Source organism: Delphinus delphis, chromosome 4 (genome assembly GCF_949987515.2).
Source record: "Delphinus delphis chromosome 4, mDelDel1.2, whole genome shotgun sequence".
Taxonomy (NCBI): domain Eukaryota; kingdom Metazoa; phylum Chordata; class Mammalia; order Artiodactyla; family Delphinidae; genus Delphinus; species Delphinus delphis.
Window position 1 is genome coordinate 67,147,188 of NC_082686.1, and position 25,129 is coordinate 67,172,316.

The following is a 25,129-nucleotide window of genomic DNA, read 5'->3' on the forward strand; positions in this document are numbered from 1 at the left end:
ATTTTGTTGGGGACTATGACCTCAACTTTGGAGTTTGCATTAACTCCAGTGGATAATATTATATCACACACAGCCAAAAAGTACATGAAAAGGTACTCCGCATCACTAATCATCAGGGAAATGCAAATCAAAACCACAATGAGATATCACCTCACACCTGTTAAGATGTTTTATTAAAAAAAAACAAGAGATAACAAGTGTTGGCAAAAATTGGAGAAAAGGAAACCCTTGTACACTGTTGGTTGGAGTGTAAATTGGTACAGCCATGATGGAAGAGTATAGAGGTTCCTAAAAAAAAAAAAAAAAAAAAGAAAACCAAAAATAGAACTACCATGTAATCCAGCAAGCCCCCTTCAGGGTATATACCTGCAGGAAATGAAATCAGTATCTCAGAGACATCATTGCAGCATTATTCACAATCTTCAACATATGAAAACAATCTAAGTGTTAATGGATGAATAGATACAGAAAATGTCAGAAAATATAAACATATAATACTATTTGGTCATGAGAAGAAAGGAAATCCTGCATTTGTGACAAGGATGAGCCTGGAGGATATTGTGCTAAGTGAAATAAGCCAGACAGAAAAACTATATGACATCACTTGTTATGTGGAATCTTCAAAAAAAATGTCAAACTCAAACATAAGGTAGAATGGTAGTTCCCAAGGGCTAGGTGGGGGAAATGGGGAGATGCTGGTTAAAGGGTACAAACTTTGTTATAAGATGAATAAAGTCTTCAATATTTAATCATTAAAGTTCAGTAGCAATCATTAGCATTAGCAGACATCTGCTTTGTATTGGTGTAGGATTTCTGGGCCCAAAATCATTTCCTGCCTCCCTCCCAGGAGAGAGGGTTTTTATTTCTATCCTGCCCTCAGCAACACTGGATCTCTACTTGTATCTGGGGCTAGGCTGTTCGCTACCCCACACGCCCCCCCCTGCCCCCACACAGACAGCTAGGTTTTGTTTCTGTCCCTTCCTTAAGCGCAATGGAATTTTCTCTGAGCCTTGGAGGTAAGAGGGCTTGCTGCCCCTGCTCTAGCAGCTTAAGACTTTTAAGAGAAGGGTTTGGGAAAGCAGGTGAGTCTTTGGGCATGTCACCCAACAGCAGCCTATCACTTCATGTTTGCCTGTGCCACTAAAGGCATCTCTGCAGGTCTCCTGCCCTGCTCCCAAACTTTCTTGTTTGTGTTTGGTAAAGGTCTAACTTCTCCTTCGGAAGTCCCTAGATATTCTAAACTGACATGCTACCCACACTTGGCCTTTAAGAATGTTTTTTTTGTTTTGCTTTTAAAACATGTATTTATTTATTTGGTTGCACCAGGTCTTAGTTGCGGCAGGCGGGCTCCTTAGTTGTGGCTAGCCAGCTCCTTAGTTGCAGCACGTGGGCTCCTTAGTTGTGGCATGCAAGCTCTTAGTTGCGGCATGCACGTGGGATAAAGTTCCCTGACCAGGGATCGAACCCAGGCCCCCTGCACTGGAAGTGCAGCCTTATCCACTGCACCACCTAGGACTCCTAAGAATTTGTTAACATTTTAGTTGATTTCTTCCTATCCAGCCACTTTTGACTCTTGTGCTCTACTAAAGATGAAATGGGGGACTTCCCTGGTGGTGCAGTGGTTAACAATCCGCCTGCCAATGAAAGGGACATGGGTTCGAGCCCTGGTACTGGAAGATCCCACATACGGTGGAGCAACAAAGCCCGTGTGCCACAACTGCTGAGCCCGCATGCCACAACTACTGAAGCCTGCGTGCCTAGAGCCCATGCTCGGCAACAAGAGAAGCCACTGAAATAAGAAGCCCATGCACCACAACGAACAGTAGCCCCCGCTCGCCGCAACTAGAGAAAGCCCACGTGGAGCAATGAAGACCCAATGCAATCAAAAAAAAAAAAAAAAAAAAAGATGAAATGGTTTATTTCACAGATACTGAGTCCCATCAATTTACTTGGTTATCTTGAGGCCTCAACTATCTGATAGGCTCAAGAAAAATGATTTTTATAGATTACCTGGCATTTTTTTTGTTAAGATGGAAGAAACATTCTCATGGAGATTTTTACATTCTAAGTGAAATCAGAACTCTCATCTCCTTATTCTTACAAATGAATTTTATTCATTTTCAATTATGAATAACAATTACATTAGAATCTTGACTAGAATTTTACTAAACTAACTTTGGTGGGATGAACAACATTATAGTATTTGGTCTTCTTATCCAGAAATACTGGTTTTCCTACTCATTTATAGAAAAAGCACACTCCAGGTTCCTTATGATACAGAGTCAATGATTTAATTGATTTTAACTTAAATTCCATATTAGCACAAACATAGAGGTGGCTTCTGGTATTAAAACACAGTTAAAGATAAACAGGAAAATCAGAAATTATTAGATTGGAACCAAATAATCATGTAGGTATTGAGAATCGTAACAGAAAGTAAGCATTGTTTTAGCTCTGAGATTCCTAAGAGACAAATCAAAATGCAAATAGTGTGTTATATAGTTCTCTTAGTTTAATACGAAGAATGCAATTTTATCAGGAGAAATTTTTCTTGCACTGAATCCTAGGAGGACTTTTTAATGTAGTTCCTTTTAGAAATAACAAGATACAAATTGAGTTCAAACACTGTTTGGTCGAAAATAGTCAAATGTCTTTCAAATGACCACTTCTTTTCCTCACCATAATAAATGCCAAGAGCACATTTCCTATATTAATAGAAAAATCAATAAGTGTGAAAAGCTGAAGTAACCCTGACAAGTTTTTCAGAACAATTGTTGAAAATATTCAGAAAACACCTTTAGTTGGAAAACAGCAGAAACAAAAATAGAAATATCACATTTCATATATGCAATAGAATACAATGCTGAGTTTAGTTCCATAATAAAAGTCATACCAATTTTTATGTGTGGCCAAGGATGGAAGTATGGATAAAGAAAAAGAACTGAAATCAAGGTAGAAGATAACTCTGCTTACTGCCTTCAAGTCTTGTTTGGAGAGGAACCTCTGGAAAACCATGAGTTAGGATAACGCTAGTCTACTAGCATGTCAGAGGCAGAACCCATATAATCTCTAGAAATATAATTTGTCATTCCTCCAGGTAACTCCCTTAAGGGGGTTTGGTTCCACCAATGAATAAAGTTCCTAATTCTATACTAAGTTCATCCTTTGGGACATCAATCTCATCTCTTGCCTCTTCCCCAAGCTTCTTCCACCAGGGTGCTTGTATATGCTTCAGGGTGGTAAGATGGGCCTGCTTGGCCTTGGCTGCCACAGGCCTGGATCTGCTTAGGAAGAGCTCAGGTTCTTTTCCTTCTGCCTCCTTCAGACTTGGTGCTTCTGTAGTAAACAGAAAATAAAAAGGTGAGTGGAAGAGTTCTGTACCAAACAAACAGGAACTTGGAAACTACAGTGTTGGAACTCTGCAATAGCAGGCAAAAACAAGGTTCCAACTCTGAGTCTATTATTATTGTCAGCTGTAGATGGCATGTGACTATTCACAAGTTGTAGCCCATGCTTCCGTGTTTAAAGGGAAAGAATAAAAGAAAGAGGTAGATTTTTTTAGATGGTTTATTTAAAAGAGCAGAAACTTTTAATATAATAGCAGAATCCTTACAGATGAGAGGCTCAGTTCCAGCCACCTATCCATTCAAAAACACAAAATTTGCAAGTAATGGCACTAAAGAGAGGACCCTGGCCCCTTTTGCTCCACAAATACTAAAAGTGTTTCAGAGGCCATCTGAGACACTGGTTTCATGGATGGGATCTCTCATTAAATGCACCAGTGGTTGTGAGAAGCAGATGAATTAATTTTTGTGAAAACACTTCATTAAAGTGCCACCATAACCACTCTCATCATCTACTTTTAAAATATGTTCAAAAAGCTTTTCATACTGTATAACAGAATCTGGCTAGTAGGGCTCAGCATCTTTATAATTAATAACTTTTCTGAGTTGACACATATCAATGATCACAAGGCTGAGGGAAGCAGTCAAGAAGGTTATGGGGTCTGCATCATTTGAAATCATTGTGTGGTGATATGATCTAGAAGGAGAAATTTCTGAGGATAGGAGATGGGTTAATAGACCACTAAATGGTGTTTTCCTTCTGAAGATCTAGATGTCACAAAATCTTACATAGGGTGTTCCTTTTAGGAAGCAAAAATGGAATGAGCACATACTCATCAACTGTTCGATGTTGGTGTTGATCCGAGCCATCAGTGCCTCCCTGTGCTGTTGGGCTCTCTCTTCTAGAGCCCTGCCCATGAAGTAGTGTTGCAGTCGTTCTTGTGCTTGGGAATGGAGCTCCCTGCTGATCACATCTGATACCTCAGAGCCCTGGGAACAAAGGACAAAAAAAGTGTCACATGAAGGACACATATATCAAAGTATGTTTCACTTAACCACTTAGTAGAGGTTCTAGAATGCTTAGCTGTCTCTCATCAATTGAATGTTATGGTTGATATCTACCTTGTACTCTTGAGCAAGCATTAAATAGCCTCTTAAAAGCAGCTTTAAATGAAAATGCAGGTGGGCCAGATTCTTTTTGGTATGCTCCTATACCTCACTTCCTCACATAGTATGGTATTCTGGGAGAAGAGGTAAGATTGAGAAATCATAGTGAAAATTACAAATGGTTTGGTAAAGATACTGGCCTGGAAGAGGAGTAACAAGACCAATCCTTTTGTTCTAGCCCCACCTGGTAAGACTACCTAACTTCTTGTCCTATCCCCACTCCCAAACTTATCTAAGCCATAATGTTATAACGGCTTCTAATTTCACAGAACAAGGGACAAAATCATTCAAAGGACCATATTCTTTTGGCTAGTCAGCTACTTTAAAAGGAACTTACCTAATTAGTTTGGACAAGGATGAAATAATCTCAACATTGAAGCTGACAGAGCTTCTGACACCCCAGCTTTCTCAAATATTCCAGTTCATGGATCTTGGATACAGCCCTGTTCCAGCTAACACCTTACTTTTCAGCCACAGAGTAACAGGTGTACTAGAGTATGGCTAGAGCAGCACTTCTTTTTTTAACAGGAGAATGCATCACAATCACACACAGTGCATTAAAAAAAATAGAGATCAAAGACCTAAACATAAGGACTAAAACTATAAAACCCTTAGAAGAAAAGACAGAGGAAAAGCTTCATGATATTAGATTTGGCAATGATTTCTTAAATATGACACTGAAGGCACAGACAAAAGAAAAACCAGACAAACTGTACTTCATCAAAATGAAAAAGTTTTGTGTATCAAAGGACACTATCAACAGTAAAAAGGCAGCCCACAGAATGGAAAAAAATGTTTGTAAATCATACATCTGATAAGGGATTAATATCCAGAATATACAGAGAACTCCTAAAACTCAACAACACAAAAACAAACGACCTGATTAAAAAATGAGCAAAGGACTTGAATTGAAATTTCTCCAAAAAAGATATACAAATAGCCAATAAACATATGAAAAGATGTTCAAAATCACTAATTATTAGAGAATGCAAATCCAAATCACAATACCACTTCACATTCATTAGGATGTGAAAATAATAAATGTTGGTGAGGATGTGAAGAAGTCTTGCTGACGCAGTACGGAAAACCACTAATTTGAAGTGAAGTCTCCCTTACTATTGACTTTACTTATATGGTCCACGTAATTATAAGACGCCAAATCCATTGACTACGGTAAAGCAACTGCATTACCTTATGCCAAAAATAAATGTACATATACAGCTGAGACACTTATTTGTTGGTGAATATCACCCACTGCAATAATGTAACACTGGTACCATGGCACAAAAGCCTACATACGGGATGTCTTCTGATATAGTCATCCACTTGTTGCTTCAGTTCAACTCTGCGTGCATCAGTGAGTTCTCTGAGTCCTTGCCAAGGAGCAAATAGTTTCTTTTTCTTACGGCACTTTGCTAGGAATTTAAGAGTCTGGGACAAAAAAAAAAAAAAAGATTTGTGATTTTTTTTCTTCCCTAGCAGAACTATTTCCTTCCTACCAAAACATATGATAGTGACAACAGCTGTTAACCCTTTTATGTATGGGGAGAAAGATAGGATTGTGACTGGGGTGACAGAGGACAATAACTTTATCGTTATATTCTTCTGTAGTGTTTTAATATTTTACGAGGATATATTCATGTATTATTTGTACAGAAGGCAATAAAGAAAAAAAAAGGGAAATCAGCTTTGGGTTCTAGTCTTAATTCTAGCCCCTTATAAAACTGTTTGATTTGGGGCAACTCATTCAATCTCTATAGGATAGGTTCTATGTCTACAGAAAACAGGGATCCCAATTGTACTTAGCCAAAGGATTGTAAAGATCAAGGAGAAGGTATACAAGAAAAAGCTTGGTAAATGAATGTGCTTTCTCCTGTCCTTCAGAATGAATTCCTGGTAAGAAATCTTTTAACAGGCAAGATGTGGAGACACATCTGAAATTATTCTGCCCAATTTTTTTTTCACTCTTCTCCCTTCTTTGTAGTTTTTACTTTCATCGAAGTTATATGTTCACATTGCTTAAGGCAAGGGTTGGCAAATTATGGCCCACAGGTCAATCCAGTCTGCTGCCTGTTTTTGAACAGCTGAAAAATGGTTTTTTACATTTTATATGATTACAAAGTTCAAAAGGAAAAGAATTAATTCATGACATGTGAAAATTATGTGAAATTCAAAATTCAGTGTCTACAAATGTTTATTGAAACAAGAGTCATGCTCATTTGTTTACATACTATCCACAGCTTCCTTTGGGCTACAACTGTAGAGTCGAATAGTTCCAAGAAACTGTATGACCTGCAAAACCTAAAATATTTTACTATTTGATGCTTTCCAAAAAGTTTGTTGATATAACTATTGTTTAAAGTGTCAGTTTTAGAAGAATTGTTAAAAACCTCTCCCCCAAAGACAGCAACTTTAGTTCTTTCAGGTTTTTCTTCTGATGTTTATCTCCATCTACATTTTTGTGATTTTTTTCAGTGATAGGTATTATCTATTGACTTTCTTGTATGAAAGATAAGGACTTAGCTCTCTTTCACACATACTTTTTATATCTCCAAATATCCAATATTATTAAATCATAATTTTAGTTAATGTTCAGTGTTTACATTATTATGACTGCATAAAGGCTATTCATTTTTCAACCATGTAGTGATGATTACTTTTTCTTCCTTGCATATTTTTATTTTCACTGGAATTAATAACTCTATTATTTTCCTGTGCTTATTTTTCTATATATTTATCACTGATTATCACAATTTCTGCCCTAACTGTTCATACATTAAAACACATCAGGCAATCTATCAAATTAATTTCCTTAGATACACATATTCTGGAGCTTTCTGACTTGTTCCAATCTGGATAGATTATTCCCTATGCTTGGTGCGTAGCTGTCATCCCGAGATCTCCCATTCCCCATCATCTTGGTGACTCTTTTCATCTTTCCTTTGTGTTTCCTGGATTCCATGTTGTCCTTTCTTGGGTTATTCCTTTGTTTCAGAGACTTTGTGATGCATAAAAATGTCTTTAGTGTATCTTTACCTTTAACTGATGGTTTAGTTGGATGTAGAATTCTAGTTGGAAATCATTTTCCCTCAAACATTTGACAGCCTTACTCCAATATCTTTTAGCTTCCAATAATGCTGTTGAGGAGTACTTTTTGCCCCAGTGTATTTCACAATAATGTGAAATAGATGTGAGTGTATTTTTGTCATTGTATTGGACATTCAGTCTTTTTAATCTAAACCACATGATATTCAATTCTGAGAAATCTTAAATTATTTGATTTCTTCTCCTCCAGTTTTTTTTTTTTTCTTTGTTTCAAATGTTTGACCTCCTAGACTGGTTCTGGTTTCTTTTTGCCCTGCTCTCTAGATTTCCCAAACCTTTTTTTCTAGCCCTTTTATTATGTCTTTCTTTTTTCTGTCAAATTTTATTCCATTTGTTCCCTGTTATCCAGCATCTTGGTTTTTGCTTCATGTATTATTTTCTTTTAGCTCTCGGAGAAAATAATACATTTTAAAAGTTTTCTTATCCCTGCAATATCTCTATTTCCACCAAGTAGTTTTATTCTATTTGTTTTGGCCTTAGCTTCCTGCAGACGTCCAGTGATACTTTCAGCTGATATTTAAGAGTGGGCACTAAAAAGCTGTTTAGAAATGCTGAGCAGATGGGTAGGGTTTATCTATTCTGTACTTCTTTATAGGGCTACTGAACTGGGCTGTTTCATTGGAGTACCTCATTGTGAGTACATGTATAACTATTCCCTTGGGCTGTTCAGATTTCCTAAAGAAAATGTTTTCAACCTACTGTTTACAGGATACAAGCCTGGCTGACAGCACTGAGATCTGAGAAGAAAAAAGGGCTTGGAGGTTTTCACATTCAGTATAAAGATTTCCTTAATACCCTTGTTTTTACTATAGTACTTGAGCCTTCAATTGCGCTTACATTCTCCTATTGAGATTTTCTCCTTTTCTTCTATTCTTCCCTTTTCTTGATTTTTCTTCCTTGCTTCTCCTTCTCTTTCCTCTACTTCCTGCTTTTAGTATGAAGCCAGGCTTATGATGCTACTCTGGGAACTCAGAGTAAAGTTTCCAGAACAGAGGAATTTTTGCCCTTAGATCAGAAAAGTCCACCTTGACATCTCTGTCTCTTTTCCTCATTCTTTGTCATTTTAGGACTCTCTGAAATTGTATTTATCTCCCAATGTTTATTTTTTCAACTGGTTTGTTTCAGTAAGTGCTTTTGTTGTTGGTCTTTAATAGATATGTATATTTGATACTGTTTTGCTATAATCAATAGCAAGAATTAGCTATCATTCTGGCTCTAGAGAGCAGATGCCAGCAAACATCACCTTCTTTCTGAGCTGCTTCTTTTTTTTTTTTAAGAAGGAACAATTAGGTTTATTTGCTTGTGCCAGGAAATATCTCACATACATTGCTATAAAAACCATGTTTATCACTTTAGTGTGGAATTCTTTAGAAGCACTGGCAACTTTGGAAACTGGATGCACTGAACTGGTGGATGCCACAGATGGAAAATTCTAGAAGGCAGCCAGACCTGCCCTTGTGCTTGTCACTAGTTTCCAGTCTTTGATTTCCAGGTTTTGGCTCTTTCAAAGCCATTTTTCACATTTCTGAAATCAAGAATGGCCTGAGAAATCTCTTCATTTGTGTGCATCAAAAATGAACCTAGAGTAAAAAGAGACATTCAGAAAGTTCTGGGTGATGAGAATTTTCTTCTACCACTAAAATGGTGCATATTTCTGTAGTTCTTAATTTGAAACAAACTCAGGCATATCTGAATAGCAAACGGTTATTTTCCCAGCATCAGATCCTCGAGGATGGTAAAACAGGTTTTTAGGATTGTGTATGATTATAAAGACCAAACTTCAGATAAACATATGCAATTAGACCTCACTCATCCATTGCAGGCTGTCATCAGCAATGGCAATCTCTTTATTAAAAACATTCTTAGGTTTGGTTCTATTATGACCATTTTTGTAGTTTTAGTTCTTTTTACCTTCTTTATTCTTTTTAATTGAGGTATAATTGACATACAATATTATATTAGTTTCAGGTGTCCAACATAATGATTCGATATTTGTATATATTGGGAAATGATTGTCACAAAAAGTCTAGTTAACATCTGTCACCATACGTAGTTAGAGAATTTTTTTTTTTCTTATGATGAGAACTTTAAGGATTTACTGGGGCTTCCCTGGTGGCGCAGTGGTTGAGAGTCTGCCTGCTGATGCAGGGGACACGGGTTCATGCCCCGGTCTGGGAGGATCCCAAATGCCGCGGAGCGGCTGGGACCTTGAGCCATGGCCGCTGAGCCTGCGCGTCCCACAACGGGAGAGGCCACAACAGTGAGAGGCCTGTGTACCACCAAAAAAAAAAAAAAAAAAAAAAAAAGATTTACTGTAGTTGTCAGTTAAATAGCATTGGCTGATGTCAAGAACTGAACTGATCTGATAAAAAAAAATTGGCACATCTTGTCATAGTTTTCGTGTCTCTGCAGTATATGAGGCTGTGTCCTTACATGAGGAGTCTAAGTAATTTTTGAAAACTAGTAGCACCTCATTGACAATAACAAAAGATTACAAAAATTTCAAGTCAAGAAAGAATCACATTTTGGATTCTTTAGGGGTCAGCACACTTCTCCATGTTGAACTGTTTCTCTCTCTCTTTTAAAATTTATTTATTTAATTAACTTATTTTTGGTTGCGCTGGGTCTTCTTCATTGCTGTGCATGGGCTTTCTCTAGTTGTGCACAGGCTTCTCATTGCGGTGGCTTCTCTTGTTGCAAAGCACGGGCTCTAGACACGCGGGCTTCAGGAGTTGTGGCTCACAGGCTCTACAGCACAGGCTCAGTAGCTGTGGCGCAAGGGCTTTGTTGCTGCACGGCATGTGGGATCTTCCCGGACCAGGGATCGAACCCATGTCCCCTGCCTTGGCAGGTGGATTCTTAACCACTCGCTACCAGGGGAGTCCCAACAACTGGTTCTCTTTCTTTCTTTCTTTCTTTTTTTTTTTTTGCGGAACGCGGGCCTCTCACTGTTGTGGCCTCTCCCCTTGCAGAGCAACAGGCTCCGGACGCGCAGGCTCAGCGGCCATGGCTCATGAGCGCAGCCGCTCTGTGGCATGTGGGATCTTCCCAGACTGGGGCACGAACCCATGTCCCCTCCATCGGCAGGCAGACTCTCAACCACTGCACCACCAGGAAAGCCCAACAACTGGTTCTCTTAATGGCTCCTCAGGAATTAGGACAAAGTGGCTTCTCTCAGGATCCTTGTTCTCCACCTGGACACTGTCACCTTCCCCCAGCACAGCTGTGTGATGAGGTTCTATCTTTTGTTGGGTGTTAGGTCCAATATGCACGTTTCCAGATATGGTATAAATGAAGCTTGATCACCCTTTAGGAATAGGCTGGGAATGCTTTGCTCCTTGGTCCAATCTTAACTCCAAATATAAAGTTGGTGTGTAAGTATAAATCTTGGACTTGATTCCCAGGGATTCTCCAGAAATGACAGCAACAGTAACACCATCCTTACGGGTTTAGGGATTTTGCTGCTTTTTACTTCCTGGTACCAAGGCTCCACCATCTTCTGTGAGCTCCTCAAATTAACCCACAGCTGTAGGCCATGGACTGACTCCTCCGAGCAAGGCATCTCCGCACAATGCCCCAGCCCATGGTCATCCACTGTAGGTCTCCTGTGTTCAACTGACCAGCATGTCCACAGAAGTCTTCGCTGGCCATGATAACCCCCTTCCAGGAGGTAATACACTGTTTCAAAACCTCAGTGTGGGTGATCAGGAAATCCACCTGGTCTACCGCCTTTAAATTCATCAAACAGTAAAAATGGATCCAGATTTTTAAACTAAGGTCAGCCAATGCTTCTGCGGACCCATGCTCCAACCCCTTCTGACTGCTCCCAGCTAAGCACTGAGGGTAACCTTGCAGGATGCCATATAAAGGCTAAAATGCGAGCATGCTGAGGCTTAGCAGATTGCAGTGCTCTGCAGAAAGAAAAGTCATTTGCCACTTGCACCAAATTGCAGAGGACCATTTAAGCATCCCTGGCCATCTCCCTTGGAGACTCCCCTGGGAGTCTAAAGCTGGCCGGGGAGGGTGGGGTCCTGCTAACTGATCGATGGCACCGGTCCCGCCTGGCCCCATGGGTACCCGGTACTCCAGTGTTCTTGGGGGCCCCTTCTGAGCTTAAGAGATGAAAAAGCAAGAAAAGAAAATCCTGGAACATTAAGAAGGAAAAGACAGCTAATTCTTCAAATTTAATTCTAATACTATACCACTACATAGAACTCCAACTTGTTTACGTAAGGATGTGTAATTTGAAATGAGCAGGTGTACATAAGGTTTTCTTGATTTTTATCTATCTGAGAAACAATGCCTCTCTTTTACGCAAAGTGAGGGACAGAAGGTAAACAACAGTTCTGGCCTTTGTCTGCCAAGGACACTAATAACCAGTTCCTCCTGAGGGATAAGTTCAATGAAATGATATTCCAACTTCGTTCTGTGAAATTGATAATTATTTCCTTTTCTTTGTTATCAAGGTCATCTGCAGTGCTAATAGAAATATAAAATGAGTCAAATATGTAATTTTTAATTTTCTGGGAGGCAGAATAAAAAGGTAAAAACAGGTGAAATTAATATTTTGCATGTACTGAGTTACATAAGCATAACTCAATATATGTAAAATATTAGCATTTCCACATGTAATTAAGACTCCGTGCTTCCACCGCACCACCGCAGGGGACACAGATTCCGTTCCGGGTGGGGGAACTAAGATCCTGCATGCTGCCACGGAGCCCAGCCAAAAAAAAAAAAAGTCGGTAGCCACGAGGTAAAGGTATTAGAAAGGACCCAAGGCACTGATATCCATGGGTCCATGGGTTAATCCTTAGGTGGCATTGCTTAGCAGAGGGTAAACAGCAGATGTGGGTGTGATTCAGTGATGGTGCAGGACGGTTTGTTGCACACATGGCCTAAAATCCCCAAAAGAGCCTGAGAAAGATGGAGGCAGCAGACATCTCTTCCTATTTCCCTAGTATTTACTCTGTTTTTTAAGTGGTTTAAAAAAATCTTTGTAAAAGCTTAATCAGAGAAATCAATAAGGAGACTGTTCAAAATCTATCACTGTGAAAAACTGAAATTGACCTAAAGTTTAACAATAAGGGATTTAACAATAGGGATTAACAAACAAAGTTCAACAAAAAGGGATTTAGGTCAATAAATTGACCTAAAGTTTAACAATAACAATAAATAAGTTTAACAATAACAATAAAACTAAATGCTACATGATCTGAAATCCTAATATGAACGTTAACTATGTATAATAACTAGACATTAGGAAAACTGGTCATTAAGTGAAATAGACAGCCTTGTACTATGCTTTTCCAAGGCAATAAAATATTACTATGCTCCAGATAAATCCCAGGAAGATCATCATTTAAGAACACCATTCTATAATTCAAGAATTACAATGATCTAATTATACCTAATGTATTATCTGTGCATTAAAAAACATCTAATATGATAAGCTGCTCCTACGCAGGACTTTACAATTGACAAAATACTTTCCCATAAATTAGGTCATCTGATCCACATAACAACTGAGTGAAAAAGATAGGGTAGACATTCATTCATATGTCAAGTACATGCAGGAAGCTGACAATAAATAAGACTTTGTTCCTTACCCTTGAGATTCTCATTGCTCAAGAAAGAAAAAAATTAACAAATAACACTGCATTTTGGTAAATGATGTACAAGGGTCTATGGAAATACTAAGGACTGAATGTCTAAATCATTTTGGCCAGTGATAAGGATGTTCTCATTTTAAGAAACTAAGGCTCAGAAAAGCTAAGTGACTTGACCAAGACTTTACAGCAGATAAACAGGAAAGTCAGGTTTGAACCCATGTCTTTGCCTCCTAATCCAGTACTCTTTTTACTAACTCAGACTCACTGCTCTTTGAAGTGTGACAGCTGCTTTATACTCCACAAGAGATGGCCTCTGTTGGCGAAAATTCTTCCTTTCCCTGTACCCTCTCCAATGTTTCTGGATAATCAATGCTGATTTCTCTTCTATTTCCCGATTATGTTTTTCCACCTGACCTAAAAAGATAACAAACACTATTACAACATACTCACTTCTATGCTTTCTCAAGTTCTAGAATCAGGACAATGAAAGTACCAACAATCTTGCAGTCCTTTTATTTTTTTCAATATTGATTTTCCCAATTCTATTATTTTACAATGGTTATACAGATTTTAGAAACAAAACGCTCCAAAAGCTTTCTCAGATTATGCATCTTCTTTGGAAAAGACTCATATCATTTTTTTTGTCTCAGAGGAATGAGAAAAGGGCTAAAAATCCAATAGCAAGAACATTTAGAAAAAAGAATCACAAGTAAATAGTTAGAAAGTCATTCAGTACTACGAAAAGGGAAAAGCACATTGTGTATATATGTTACCTACTCTGCGTGGTTCTAAATTTCTCTTTAGTCACTCAGTTAGTTCTACAGATGACTTTCTTTTTACTTTCTGGGAGTTAGTCAGCATACAATCTAGGGTTCACAGTAGCTAAGTGACAGAATAAGGTGGAAGGTAAAAATAAAAAGGGATATATTTGAGAGACAGTACCAAAAATTGATAGGATTTAGTGGTGAACTAGATGTGGAGGGAGGGAAAAAATTCTAGGATGTCTCATAGATGGGACACTGAGTAGACTGTTGGTGCAATTACCTGAGAGATGAGGAATACAGGAAGAGGAAATCAGTGAGGGAAGATAATGACTAGTTTTGAGGATGCTTGTGGATATCTAAGTAAAGCTAACCAATAGGCAGCTGGCTACAGGGCTGTGTTGTCCAATGTAGTAGGCACTAGCCACAACTGGTTACATAAATTTAAAGAAAGTAAAATAAAATTTTAGATCCTCAAGTGCACTAGCCACATTTCAAGTCAACAGCTACCTCTAGCCATTGGTACTGTGAAGATATAGAACACTTCATTTTGTAGAAAGTTCTACTGGGCAGGGCTGGTCTAGAGCTTAGGAGAGAGGGTGAGGATGCAGACAAGATTCCAGAGTGCTAAGCACTCAGTTGGTAGTTGAAGCTGCAGTTATGGATGGGATACCTCAGGAAGAGCAACATGAAAGTAATGGGGTAAGGATGGAACCCTGGGAAACATCTGAATTTAAGGGAAAGAAAGAGAAATATGAGGCTAGTGAAGGATACTGGGAATGAGTAGTAGAAGGGGGAAGGAGTAGAACTAAAAAGGAATCTTGAAATGACTCAGATTTCCCAGACTACACTTTAATATTAATTTCAGCTTAGTGTGTCGAAAGTGGCAAGAGGTGTCACAAGGTTTGTACTGAGTTCTGAGGGCAGAATGTAGCAATATTCTAACACCTTACTTAAGTTCAAGGGGGTTCTTTCTTTATGTCAAAGACAGATATCTTTAAGCATAAAATTTTGTTTCACTAATTTATCTGAAAGAAAAGAAAAATTACTGGAGAGATTGCTCATCATAAACTAATAGGCCTTAATCAAAAAAAATAGTTACTTTTTTTGACTCAAGAGATTTAATAAGATTTATCTGAAAAAGGAGAAACAGGGAAAAGGTCCCCATTTAAAAAAATAAATCATCAGGTAGCTAGGAAATTTGGTTTATTAAAAGATATCCTAATCAGCCTTAATTACACTTATAAAATTGATACTGCCACACACCTGGATGAACTATTTCAAGCATACTCAGCCGTAATTCTCGGGAAAGTCTCATGGCTCTCTGCCTTTGAAGTTGCAGTTGTAATCTGCAGTCCTCTTCTTCCTTCTGTCTACTTAGCTTCAGTAACATCTTTGTTCGCTTAGATCTGTGATGGAAACATTAAGTACGAAACATTAAGTACACACAATTTTCATAATTATATGTCCACTCAAGAAGTATTTATGAAAAATGGCTTAACCTCACTAGTAATCATATAAATACAGACAGCAAAAAAAATTTCAAAGATAATTCCTAGTGTAGTTAGAGTATGATGAAATAAGTTTTCATGTGCTGCTCTACAACCTTTCTGAAGAAATATTTTGGATACATGCATCAAAATATTTCTGAAGAAATACTTAAAATATGTATCAAAAGCCTTAAAAATGTTAACCAATTAATTCCATTTCTAATTATTTTCATAAGGAAAAATCTAATACGTATGTAAAGACTTATGTTAAAGGATGTTCTCCATAGCATTACAACAGTAACAAGTTGAAAACAAACCATATGTCCTACAATAGTGAGTTATATAAATAAATACTGGTTCATTCACTGGACGGAATTCTATAAACTATGAAAAAATAAAAATTTCAAAGAAGCAATCACTGTCCCTAAGGCAGACAAAGAAGAGATAGAGTTATGCCCTTAAGCTCGGTTTCAAGGGGGAAGTTGAACGGTAGTGGAATATGCCACTCTGGCATAAAGATCGTTTTGAGCTGGAGGCAAATGAGAATCAGGAAACACAGAAAGAAGCCTTCCCAGAGGATCCCTTAACTGGCTAAAAGCAGAAACAGCTGAGAAATGAGGACTGCCATAAATTTCCCCTCCCAAGGAAGTTTTATGGCCATAGAGATGGAACTGCACAAATAACCCATATCTTCCATAAGTTCCCCAATATATTTACCTTCCCCAATATACTTACCTTCCCACAGTTTGTTGCCCTCAGAAGCCTAAAATCCTTTTCTTTTCACCTGTCACTTCTCTATAAATTATTCTTTGTTAACATCTATATAGGCCCCAATTTTTTTTTTTTAAGGTAAGAAGTGGATTTATTTAGAGAAATACATGTTCCATAGACAAAATGTGGTCTGTCTCAAAAGGCGAGAACGGCCCTGGGAGAAACACACTCCACAGAGTGTGGGCCATCTCAGAGGGCGAGAGCTATATAAGACCAAATTCTAACCACCCCTTTGAGTTATGCATCATGTCAGGTTTCTTCCATGTGACGTGTGCTACACATGTTAAGAAACTGTTTTTCTCTTGTTAATCTGTTTTTGTTTTTGTCAGTATAATTTTCAGGGCCCCAACCAACGAACCTAAAATGTATAGAGGTAAAAACTGTTTTCTTCCCCTACAAAGTCAAACAAATAAAATTAAAATACCTAAGTATCAGCACCATGATAGAGGAAGGTAAATTGTGAGCTTTCCTGCTTGTGAGGCAGCTGTTAGCTGCTTCAGTAAACCTTGCTGAGGAAAAGGGTACTTAACAGAAAACAAAGTTTCTGACCATGAAAAGTGATTAAATAAAGAAGAAACCCCCAAGAAAGTGCTTTAGCAAGGGTGTGACTATAAAAGAGTACCTCTTGTTGAATCCGAAGCTCTGATGAATCTAGGTCCATAACTGTGAGTGGTGGGCAGTCCCTCCCCCCAAAAAACATGGGAGGGAAACTACTCTGAGATAATAACCTGACCACAAAGAGACAGAAATAACCTTGGCAGAAAGCCCAGCTACAAAGGAAGTAAAAGAAATTTGCATAAACTTGCTGCAACTAATAGAAGAGGAAAGGTGCTGAAGCCTGGAGCAAACTGGAGATTAAAAAACTAAAAACTCATTATAATGTGAGATTTAAATAATTTTGGCTTCATGGCTGATGTCTTATAATGGATATATTTATAACTGGTCTGGTGTTGTTTCATAAAGCAATGGAATTTCTATTTTAAAATAGTGGAATCTTAATTAGATTCCACAGATACCCCTCTAAGTGGACAAAATCTTTAATCCTAGGATGCTTTTAAGTAAAGATTTTAATATTGCAAAGAAAAGTAAACTGGCAAATTTGGCAACTACTGTAAGACTAAACATTAAAGGTCTGAATCCATGGCATAGGGGCACCTTTAAATGTAAGATACATAGCTGAGAATGGTAGCAGGAAGATCCATAAGGGATAACTACTCTGAGTTCACTACAAAGGTAAGGCTATACCAAGAACATCTCAGACTCTTGAATAGAAGAATATACAGTGTGACTCTCAAAATATTCATCATCTCCCAAACTTATTTAACCAAAGAAATAACTTTTTAAATATTTTTAAAGAAATAGCTAGTAGGATAGACAAACTCTGAGCAATGCTGGAATGGATTATACTTGCTTCTCATGAGTACTATTTACTTAACAGATCTGCCTGTCTAACTAGATTTGTAAATCTTCAAGGGCAAAAAATGTGCCATATGCATTTTCCTCTAAGTGCCCAGTAACATGCTAAAAAAACCTTTCTATTATTTTAATCTTGTGAGGTACACAGACAATTATCCCCATCTTATAGATGGGAAATTTGAGGCGAGAGAGGTGGGGCAACTTGTCCAAGATCATTCAGTTCACAAGTTGCTGAGGAGGGATACAAACTCAAGTCTGTTTAACTCTCCCAATACCTAGCACAGCCTCTGGCATATATTAGGCACTTGAAGCATGCTTAAAAAATTAACGATTTTTTGGCTACCAACAAAACTCATGCCCAATGATATTAATAACTTATCTTTTAAGTTTTCTCTGAAGGAAACTTTTATCAATGAAAAGCATGTCCACTAAGGGACACAGCCAGAGTGGCTTCAATACCTTCCACTAACCCATCCAGATTCTTAGAGGCAATGGAAAGAAAACACACAGACACAAATGACTTAGCTCCTAAGGTCATTTATGATAAAGTGGAGCCATCTCAGAGGTGATTTCTCATGCAGCCTAACTTAAAGCTAAATTTTAGTTCACTATTTTAAAACACATTTGTAACTGAGAAACACAGCTGCAGTTATTAAAAGAATAGTTTCAGTTTTCTTAAAAAAAACATTGACTTCTGGAATATGCAAGTTACACTTTAGTGAACTAAAATTTAGCTTTAAATTAGGTTACATGAAATCACCTCTGAGATGGCTCTAATTTATCAACAATGACCTAAGAGCTAACTCATTTGTGTGTGGTGTGTGTGTGTTCTTTTTGTCACCTCTAAGAATCTGGATGGATTAGTCATGTAAAAACTGGGCCATGTCTTCAGTATTTCATTTTTAGTTTACTTGAAATAGCAACAAATGACAAACTATGTCATATCTCAATGACCATATGTATCCATGCCATATTTACTGAGGAAAATCAGGTTAACATACTTAAACCTTTTTGTACTCATACACATTTTTACCAAAATTACATATGAACAATTATGGCAACTTTTAGTTTTAAGGGTTTGATGAGATAATTGACCATTACTGGCTCCCTCTATAGGCCTGGCCCACAAGAAAGTCTCATTAAGTGAACAGGATTGTGTATTTGTTACATCACATTCCTGTCTTACATTATGTCTTTTGCTTTTGGAAGTACATCTAGTTAATGAAGTGCTGGTACTCAGAAATGTATGAAGCAAGAATGAAAGAAACGGACTAGAATATTGAAAAAGAAAAAAAAAAAACACCCCAAACTATAAGTTTTCATTCAGCTATACTCTAATAAGATACATCTAGCCCTCTCAGATCATAATTCCTCTCACCCAAATTTTTTACCTGAAACTCCTCTGCAAAGTAATCACAGCAGATGGAAGCTTCTTTAATCTCTTTCTAGTCTGGAAACCCTTCCAATAAGCTTGAATCAAGCAAGCTGCTTGATGCAGTTTCTGAAATTAAAGGCCAGAATTAATTTAGAGACATCTCTAGGAAAGTCTTTTTTAGAAGTTTACTTCTTAAAATATCAGGCCTGGGCAAGTATTAATCTCCATTTTTAATAAGCTGATCAGGAGGCAACATCTGCATAGGCCCAGGACAGGGAAGGCCTAAGAATATTAAACCTGATCTCCCAAAGGAAGCTCAGTTAGGCATTATCTAGAATGTATTCAAGATACAGTCTAGTTAGCTTCAAATTCTCCCTGATTAATCTCACTTCCATTCCCATTACAAGGATTTCATAGTTTTGCTTATTTAATGTTTTAACTTCTTTGCTTCACTTCCTATGCCTGGCTTCATTTATTCAAAGATTCAAGGGTATGAGGGACTCTTTGTATAGGTTTAAAAAAAAAAAGGCTCTGGGGTTAAAAATTTAGACCATAAACAACTCCTTCTCCCATCAAACTATGGCTGCTCTGGATGTTAGGGGAAAATAAGTAAAGGAAGGGGGAGAGAGAGCAAATAAAAGATTCAAGAGACTACCACTATCCAATATTTTGAAACTAAAATGTTTACTGAAATGTTAGTAAATATCATGCAAATTATTTTTATAATTTAATACCTGCTCTTCTACTTCCTGATAGACCTTAGGGCTTAAAAGACCAATGAGCTGTCTAAGTTCTTGACTAAACTCTGTCCCAGGCTCTTGTTTATTTAGTAGACTTCTGAGTCCTGAAATGCAATAACAAAGGCACAACTATTAATAATAAAATATGATTTTGCTATCTAATCAGAATTAATTTGAGGTTAAAAAGTCTAGTTTAGAAACAAATGAAAACAATAACAAGATTAATCACATGATTTTTCTTTTTCCTTTTCTCAAAAACTTCTAGATTGAGGTCTTTAGGATTTTCCACTGTCCTGGAGTTCTTATGTGCTTACTCGTGAGATCTGATGCAAAATTTGTCTAGTCAACCTCTTTAATTAAAAAAAAAAAGGGAGAATGGAATCACTGCGATAAGTCAAAGGGTAGAGACATATAGTTGTGGTTTTTTTTTTTGAACATAAATACCTTAAACAAAAACATTTAAAAAAAGATAATGAATACATACTGAGTAAATGCCTATCCTGTGGAAGCACTTAAGCAGGTTATTAGTTACTACTAATTATATGGAGTTATTATTACATAAAAATATACAGTAATGTATGTAATTTGGGGTAAATCAATAGGTTCCTGAGCATTTATTATAGGAGAAGTGCTATAATATTAAAATACTGCACTTTCATCCCAAATTAAAACTGAGTAGTAATATAAGTTACAAAGTAAGTACTATTTCCAGCGTATGGAGGAATGATGTATTACAATGTATGTACACAAGATACATCAGCAAGGGAAAATGGTCTTGGAGTGTACAAATGGGGAAGCCACTAGATAGGTCTTTCCATGTCATACTTTCTTCAAGACTCAAGTTCTCAGCAGTATTAATAATTGTAAAATATCTTGAGGAAACTGAATAAGTTCTACTGTTGAGAAAAGAAAGGGAGATAGCTTAAGATAAAATTCCTTTAGAATGAACTGTTGGACATTCACATTTCTATAGAGGAAATCTAATTACAGAAATAAAAAAATGTGTATCTGGCACAATATCATCTAGACAGTTTTATTACTGGCACTTCTCTCCCTATTTCTATAATACATAAAATAATTACAATGTTCACAGTAATGACTCATGCAAGATAAGTCACTAAAGTGCCTTCCAAATCATCAAGAATGATTAAAGGCCATTGTAATAGTTTTGGTATTAAATACATCACATTATATTCTAATTCTTGAAATTTTATATATAATATAACCCTGTATTAGTAAGTATATTTAATCAATTAGAAACCTACTTCTTGACCATACCAAATAAGAAAATATATTGTAATGGATTCATGGCTCTGGCTAGCAAAGAAATAAAACAAAGCTAACATGTAACTTTGATTAACAGTTGAAAAAAAAAAAAAACTACCTGAGTAATTCTGGGTAAACACCTACATTTTTTCCATGCCTCTGTTTCCACTGCTATATAATGAGGATAAGAGTAAACATCTCACAGGATTGTTATGAAGATTAAATATTTTAATACACATAAAGTATGAGGAATAGTGATCTGACACATAGTAAATGCTCAATTAAATGAAAGATTATTCTATGGTAATGGTAAAACACTGAGTCCTTTCCTTCTCAAGTTTTCTGACTTTTTATTCACATATATGTTTGATTTTGGAGGTGAGGGAAATTTTTTGTTTGTCTTTGAGGAAAGGCAGTATAGGAGTTGAAGAGTAATTATTAATTGATGTAAAGATCAAAAGGGCTGTCAATCTCTGAAGCACAGCTCTATTTTCTCAGTAAAGTTAGGTAAGATCACTGATCTTTTTTTGGTCATTATTTTACTACACTATATGGTATAATCAATACACAGCCTTTTTGTCAGAGAGGGAGCAAATATTCATTGTAACCTTGTCAATAAGGTATCATATGCCACCTGTTGAGACATGAAGATGGCTGGATTACATAAAGGTTTTTTCCCTGAACTGTTATCTGCTGTGACAGAGTTTATCTGCACATTTCAATTATTGACTTTTTAAAAACACAGGTATTTTGTTTTCCATAAACCATCAATAAAAATGTTCTTTTTGAGACTTTCAAGAGCAGAAAGAATATATGTACTACCTTTGTAGCAGGCACTTAGTCTCAGTAAAATCAAAATTTCCTGATGGGATTTAGCCATCAACAGTAGGAGCCTTGTAGCAGTACTTCTTATGACTGGACTAGGAGTTGATAAAAGTTTGAAAACAACTTCATCTAAAATTGAATGCAGGGTTTTCACTTCTATTCTGAGTAAATCACCACTAATAGAACAAAATAAAAAAAAAAGTACCGTTACTAAACGACACATAAGTATCTCAAAAAATTAAACATTACAGGTGCAGCAAGTTAATGCCTATGGCCTGATCCATGAAGATAACCAATAGTTTAAGCAGATAGCTTAGTTCCAAAAATACATCACATTAAATCAATTAATTGAATTCTTACTGTAAGGCACCATGCTAGGTAAAGTAAGGAATACAAAGTTGACAAAGAAACTTGCAATCAAATACTGGAGGAAAGATAAATGTGCAAAATAGTAAATAGATGGTTCAAAAGCTTCAAGGCAATAATAAGAGGAAGATCACAGGACATTAAGTACATGGTTCACTGCTTAATGATGTACGAAGACAAACATGTTATAGGAATTCAATTATCATGTACTTAATATAGAAGGAACTTTTTCTTTTAGTATTCCTCTATTACACTAACAACCTCATGTTGCATTACTGATGTCATGAAAAATTACCTGAAACGTCGAAATAGTCAAAAGGGATTACTGGGTGTTCCTTTACTCACCCCACCAAGGAATATGTGATTTTCTAGGGGTGTGTACCTTTGATTATCCATTTACTACTGATTAGGATATTTTGCAATTCTGTAAAAGTAGATGTTGGCTTGTAGAAAGCAAATAATGGCAATGATTATTATCTGAGAACAATGCAAAGAGATTCTTACTCAACAACAATATAAATGACTTTTATCCACTAGAAAAAGTAACCGTAAAGGTTATGCCTGATATTCTCTACCATTCAGTTTCTGTGATAAAATGTTCTTCTGATCCTCTTCCATCCTCTACTTACAGATTTTTGACCATTCTTTCTCAGTCTTCTTTGTGGGCTCCCCTTCCCCAATATACCCCTTAAAGGTTACTCCCCAGGATTCTATTTTCAGCCCATTTCTTTTCTCAGTCTATTCATATTTTCCACTGAGCTCATCTTCTCTCATGTTTTTAACTATCGGTTTTAGGCTAACTCATAAGTCCACAGTTCTAGTCCAGATCTCTTCCAGAAGTCACATTCACTTGTCAGTGGACATTTAAGTTGTCTTGTCTTTGGGTGTTACAGATAAAGCTGCTATAAACATTTGTGTACAAGTCTTTGCATGGACTCTTATTTCTCTGTCTGCTGAAAATATCTACCTATGTTGGACATAACCAATATTGAATTTGTTTTGGCTATACCACTGTCTATTATCCATTATAGAAAACTTGGTGTCATACCTGAATGCATCCTTTATTTTACTCCGTATCAAAATGCTCATGAAGACCTGATGATTTTTTATTTTGACCAGCTTCATTAAAGTATAATTGATATACAACAAACTGCACACATTTAAATGTACAATTTGGTAAGTTCTGACATTTCCCCATCACAATCAAGATAATGAACATACCCATCACCCATCAAAGCTTCCTTTTGCTTCACTGTAGTCCCTCCCTTCTTACCTTCCCTGGCACCTTATACTCAGGCAACCACTGATCTGCTTTCTGTCACTATAAATTAATTTACATTTCCTAGAATTTTATACATAGTTATGATTGTAGATCCTATCTGAACATCATCAGTTTGCAGAAATGATTACTTTGTATTACTAAAGGAAGGGGGGAAAAAAAGAGCAAAGCAGAGATTCTATCATGGCACAAGTTTGATTTTCTCATCCTTTTAAAGCCAAATCAAAGTATGACCATTTCTGCTAAACTTCCTGCCTTTGTATTACTTTACAAATAAAGAAAATTTTAAGATGTAGGCAGTTTCAATAACCACATGTGGTTAAGTTGCTTGGAAACAATTTGATCCTTTCAGATCTTGCTTTCATTTTGTTGGGATGATCCAGAATGGTGCTCAGTCTAGTGCTATTATCCCTTACTACTAGGATGAAACCATCCTGAGTACTCTCAGTGCTCCATTTTTCATGTAGTTTTCCAGTTTGGCTGCTGGAATCAGTCAGTATTCTTGGCTCTGTGTTTCTGGTACTGCTCCTTTTAATCCTTCTGGATTACTGTTTTCCACGACATTGGATAGTTTCCTCAAACGCATGTGCTGATCAGTACTCTACTGAAAACTTGTAGGGGACTCTGCAGATCTCTAGGGTTCTCTCTTTGTGTAGCTCTCTCTTCTACGGTATCCTGTCTTATAAACTCTAGCCTACTTTTCACCCTCTGCATGTTGTTTCTTACCTGTGTGCACTTGCTTATATTGTTACCTCTGCCTAGAAATACTGTTTTCTCTTCTTCCTCCCTGGCTAATTTCTTATCCGTAAAGTTTCATCTCAGGTGTTAACGTTCTCCAGGAAGTAGCCCCCCCTCAGTTTGGTTTAGGAGCTCCTCTAATACTTGTGTACCCTTAAACATGGTAACTTATTACACTGTAATATAATTGTTCTTATGTGTTAGTCTCTTCCACTATACTGTAAGCTATTTGAAGACAAGGTTCATATCTTAATCAATTTTGTAAACCCAATGACAGACGAATACTTGGCACGTATAGTAGATGCTTAACAAATCCATATGGAACTGAAAGAATCAATGATTTCAACAGTGTTTACTCTGCCTTTCTATTTTAACCTGGGAAAATTGCCTATTACTTCTTTTATGCCCTTCTATAGCACCTGGCAAATACTAAGCTTGCAGTTTGCTAAATAAATATATGATTAAATATTTTTTATTGTGATCCCAATATCTTCCTTCAGATATCACAGTAATTTTTCTTCTCTAAGCCTGCGACTTGGATTAAAATCTTCTCAAGCTCTACGATAAGATACAAATTTGATAACAAATTTCCAATCTTTTACAGTATTTTACATCCATTTTTTTCTGAAATACAATGGTAATAATAGAGCTTTTTAAATGCCATGTACAAGTCATATGCAATCGAAGATTTTAGGAAAATTGGAATAAAATTGGTAATGCTTCTGATCACAAATAAAAAAATTCTACATATTTTGTAAGGCCAAGTTACCTGTTGATCTGTAGTATGTTCTGTAGCATGGTCATGACCGTAGATCCTACCTGAACATTGTCAGTTTGTAGTAAGTGCAAGAAATGATCACTTCGCAGTACTAAA

At 36.8% G+C, this 25,129-nt stretch overlaps 1 protein-coding gene and 1 pseudogene across 3 annotated transcripts in view; both read right to left on the reverse strand.

Moving 5' to 3' along the window:
- Window positions 1-1,642: 1,642 nt before the first annotated feature.
- Window positions 1,643-25,129, reverse strand: part of IQCB1 (IQ motif containing B1) — a 46,447-nt gene continuing 22,960 nt past the window's right edge. For 2 of the 3 annotated variants that reach the window (XM_060010747.1, XM_060010748.1), the window contains exons 7-15: window positions 25,025-25,124; window positions 21,870-22,048; window positions 19,776-19,885; window positions 19,058-19,167; window positions 15,256-15,398; window positions 13,494-13,642; window positions 5,811-5,942; window positions 4,178-4,334; window positions 1,643-3,336 (exon numbers count right to left, since the gene is read on the reverse strand). In XM_060010747.1, the coding sequence (XP_059866730.1) occupies window positions 3,107-3,336; window positions 4,178-4,334; window positions 5,811-5,942; window positions 13,494-13,642; window positions 15,256-15,398; window positions 19,058-19,167; window positions 19,776-19,885; window positions 21,870-22,048; window positions 25,025-25,124 (1,310 nt within the window). In that variant the 3' untranslated portion in view covers window positions 1,643-3,106. The remainder of the gene's footprint in view (window positions 3,337-4,177; window positions 4,335-5,810; window positions 5,943-13,493; window positions 13,643-15,255; window positions 15,399-19,057; window positions 19,168-19,775; window positions 19,886-21,869; window positions 22,049-25,024; window positions 25,125-25,129) is intronic. The other variant, XM_060010749.1, reaches the window with a different exon arrangement.
- LOC132424731 (pirin-like) lies at window positions 9,084-13,167 on the reverse strand (annotated as a pseudogene).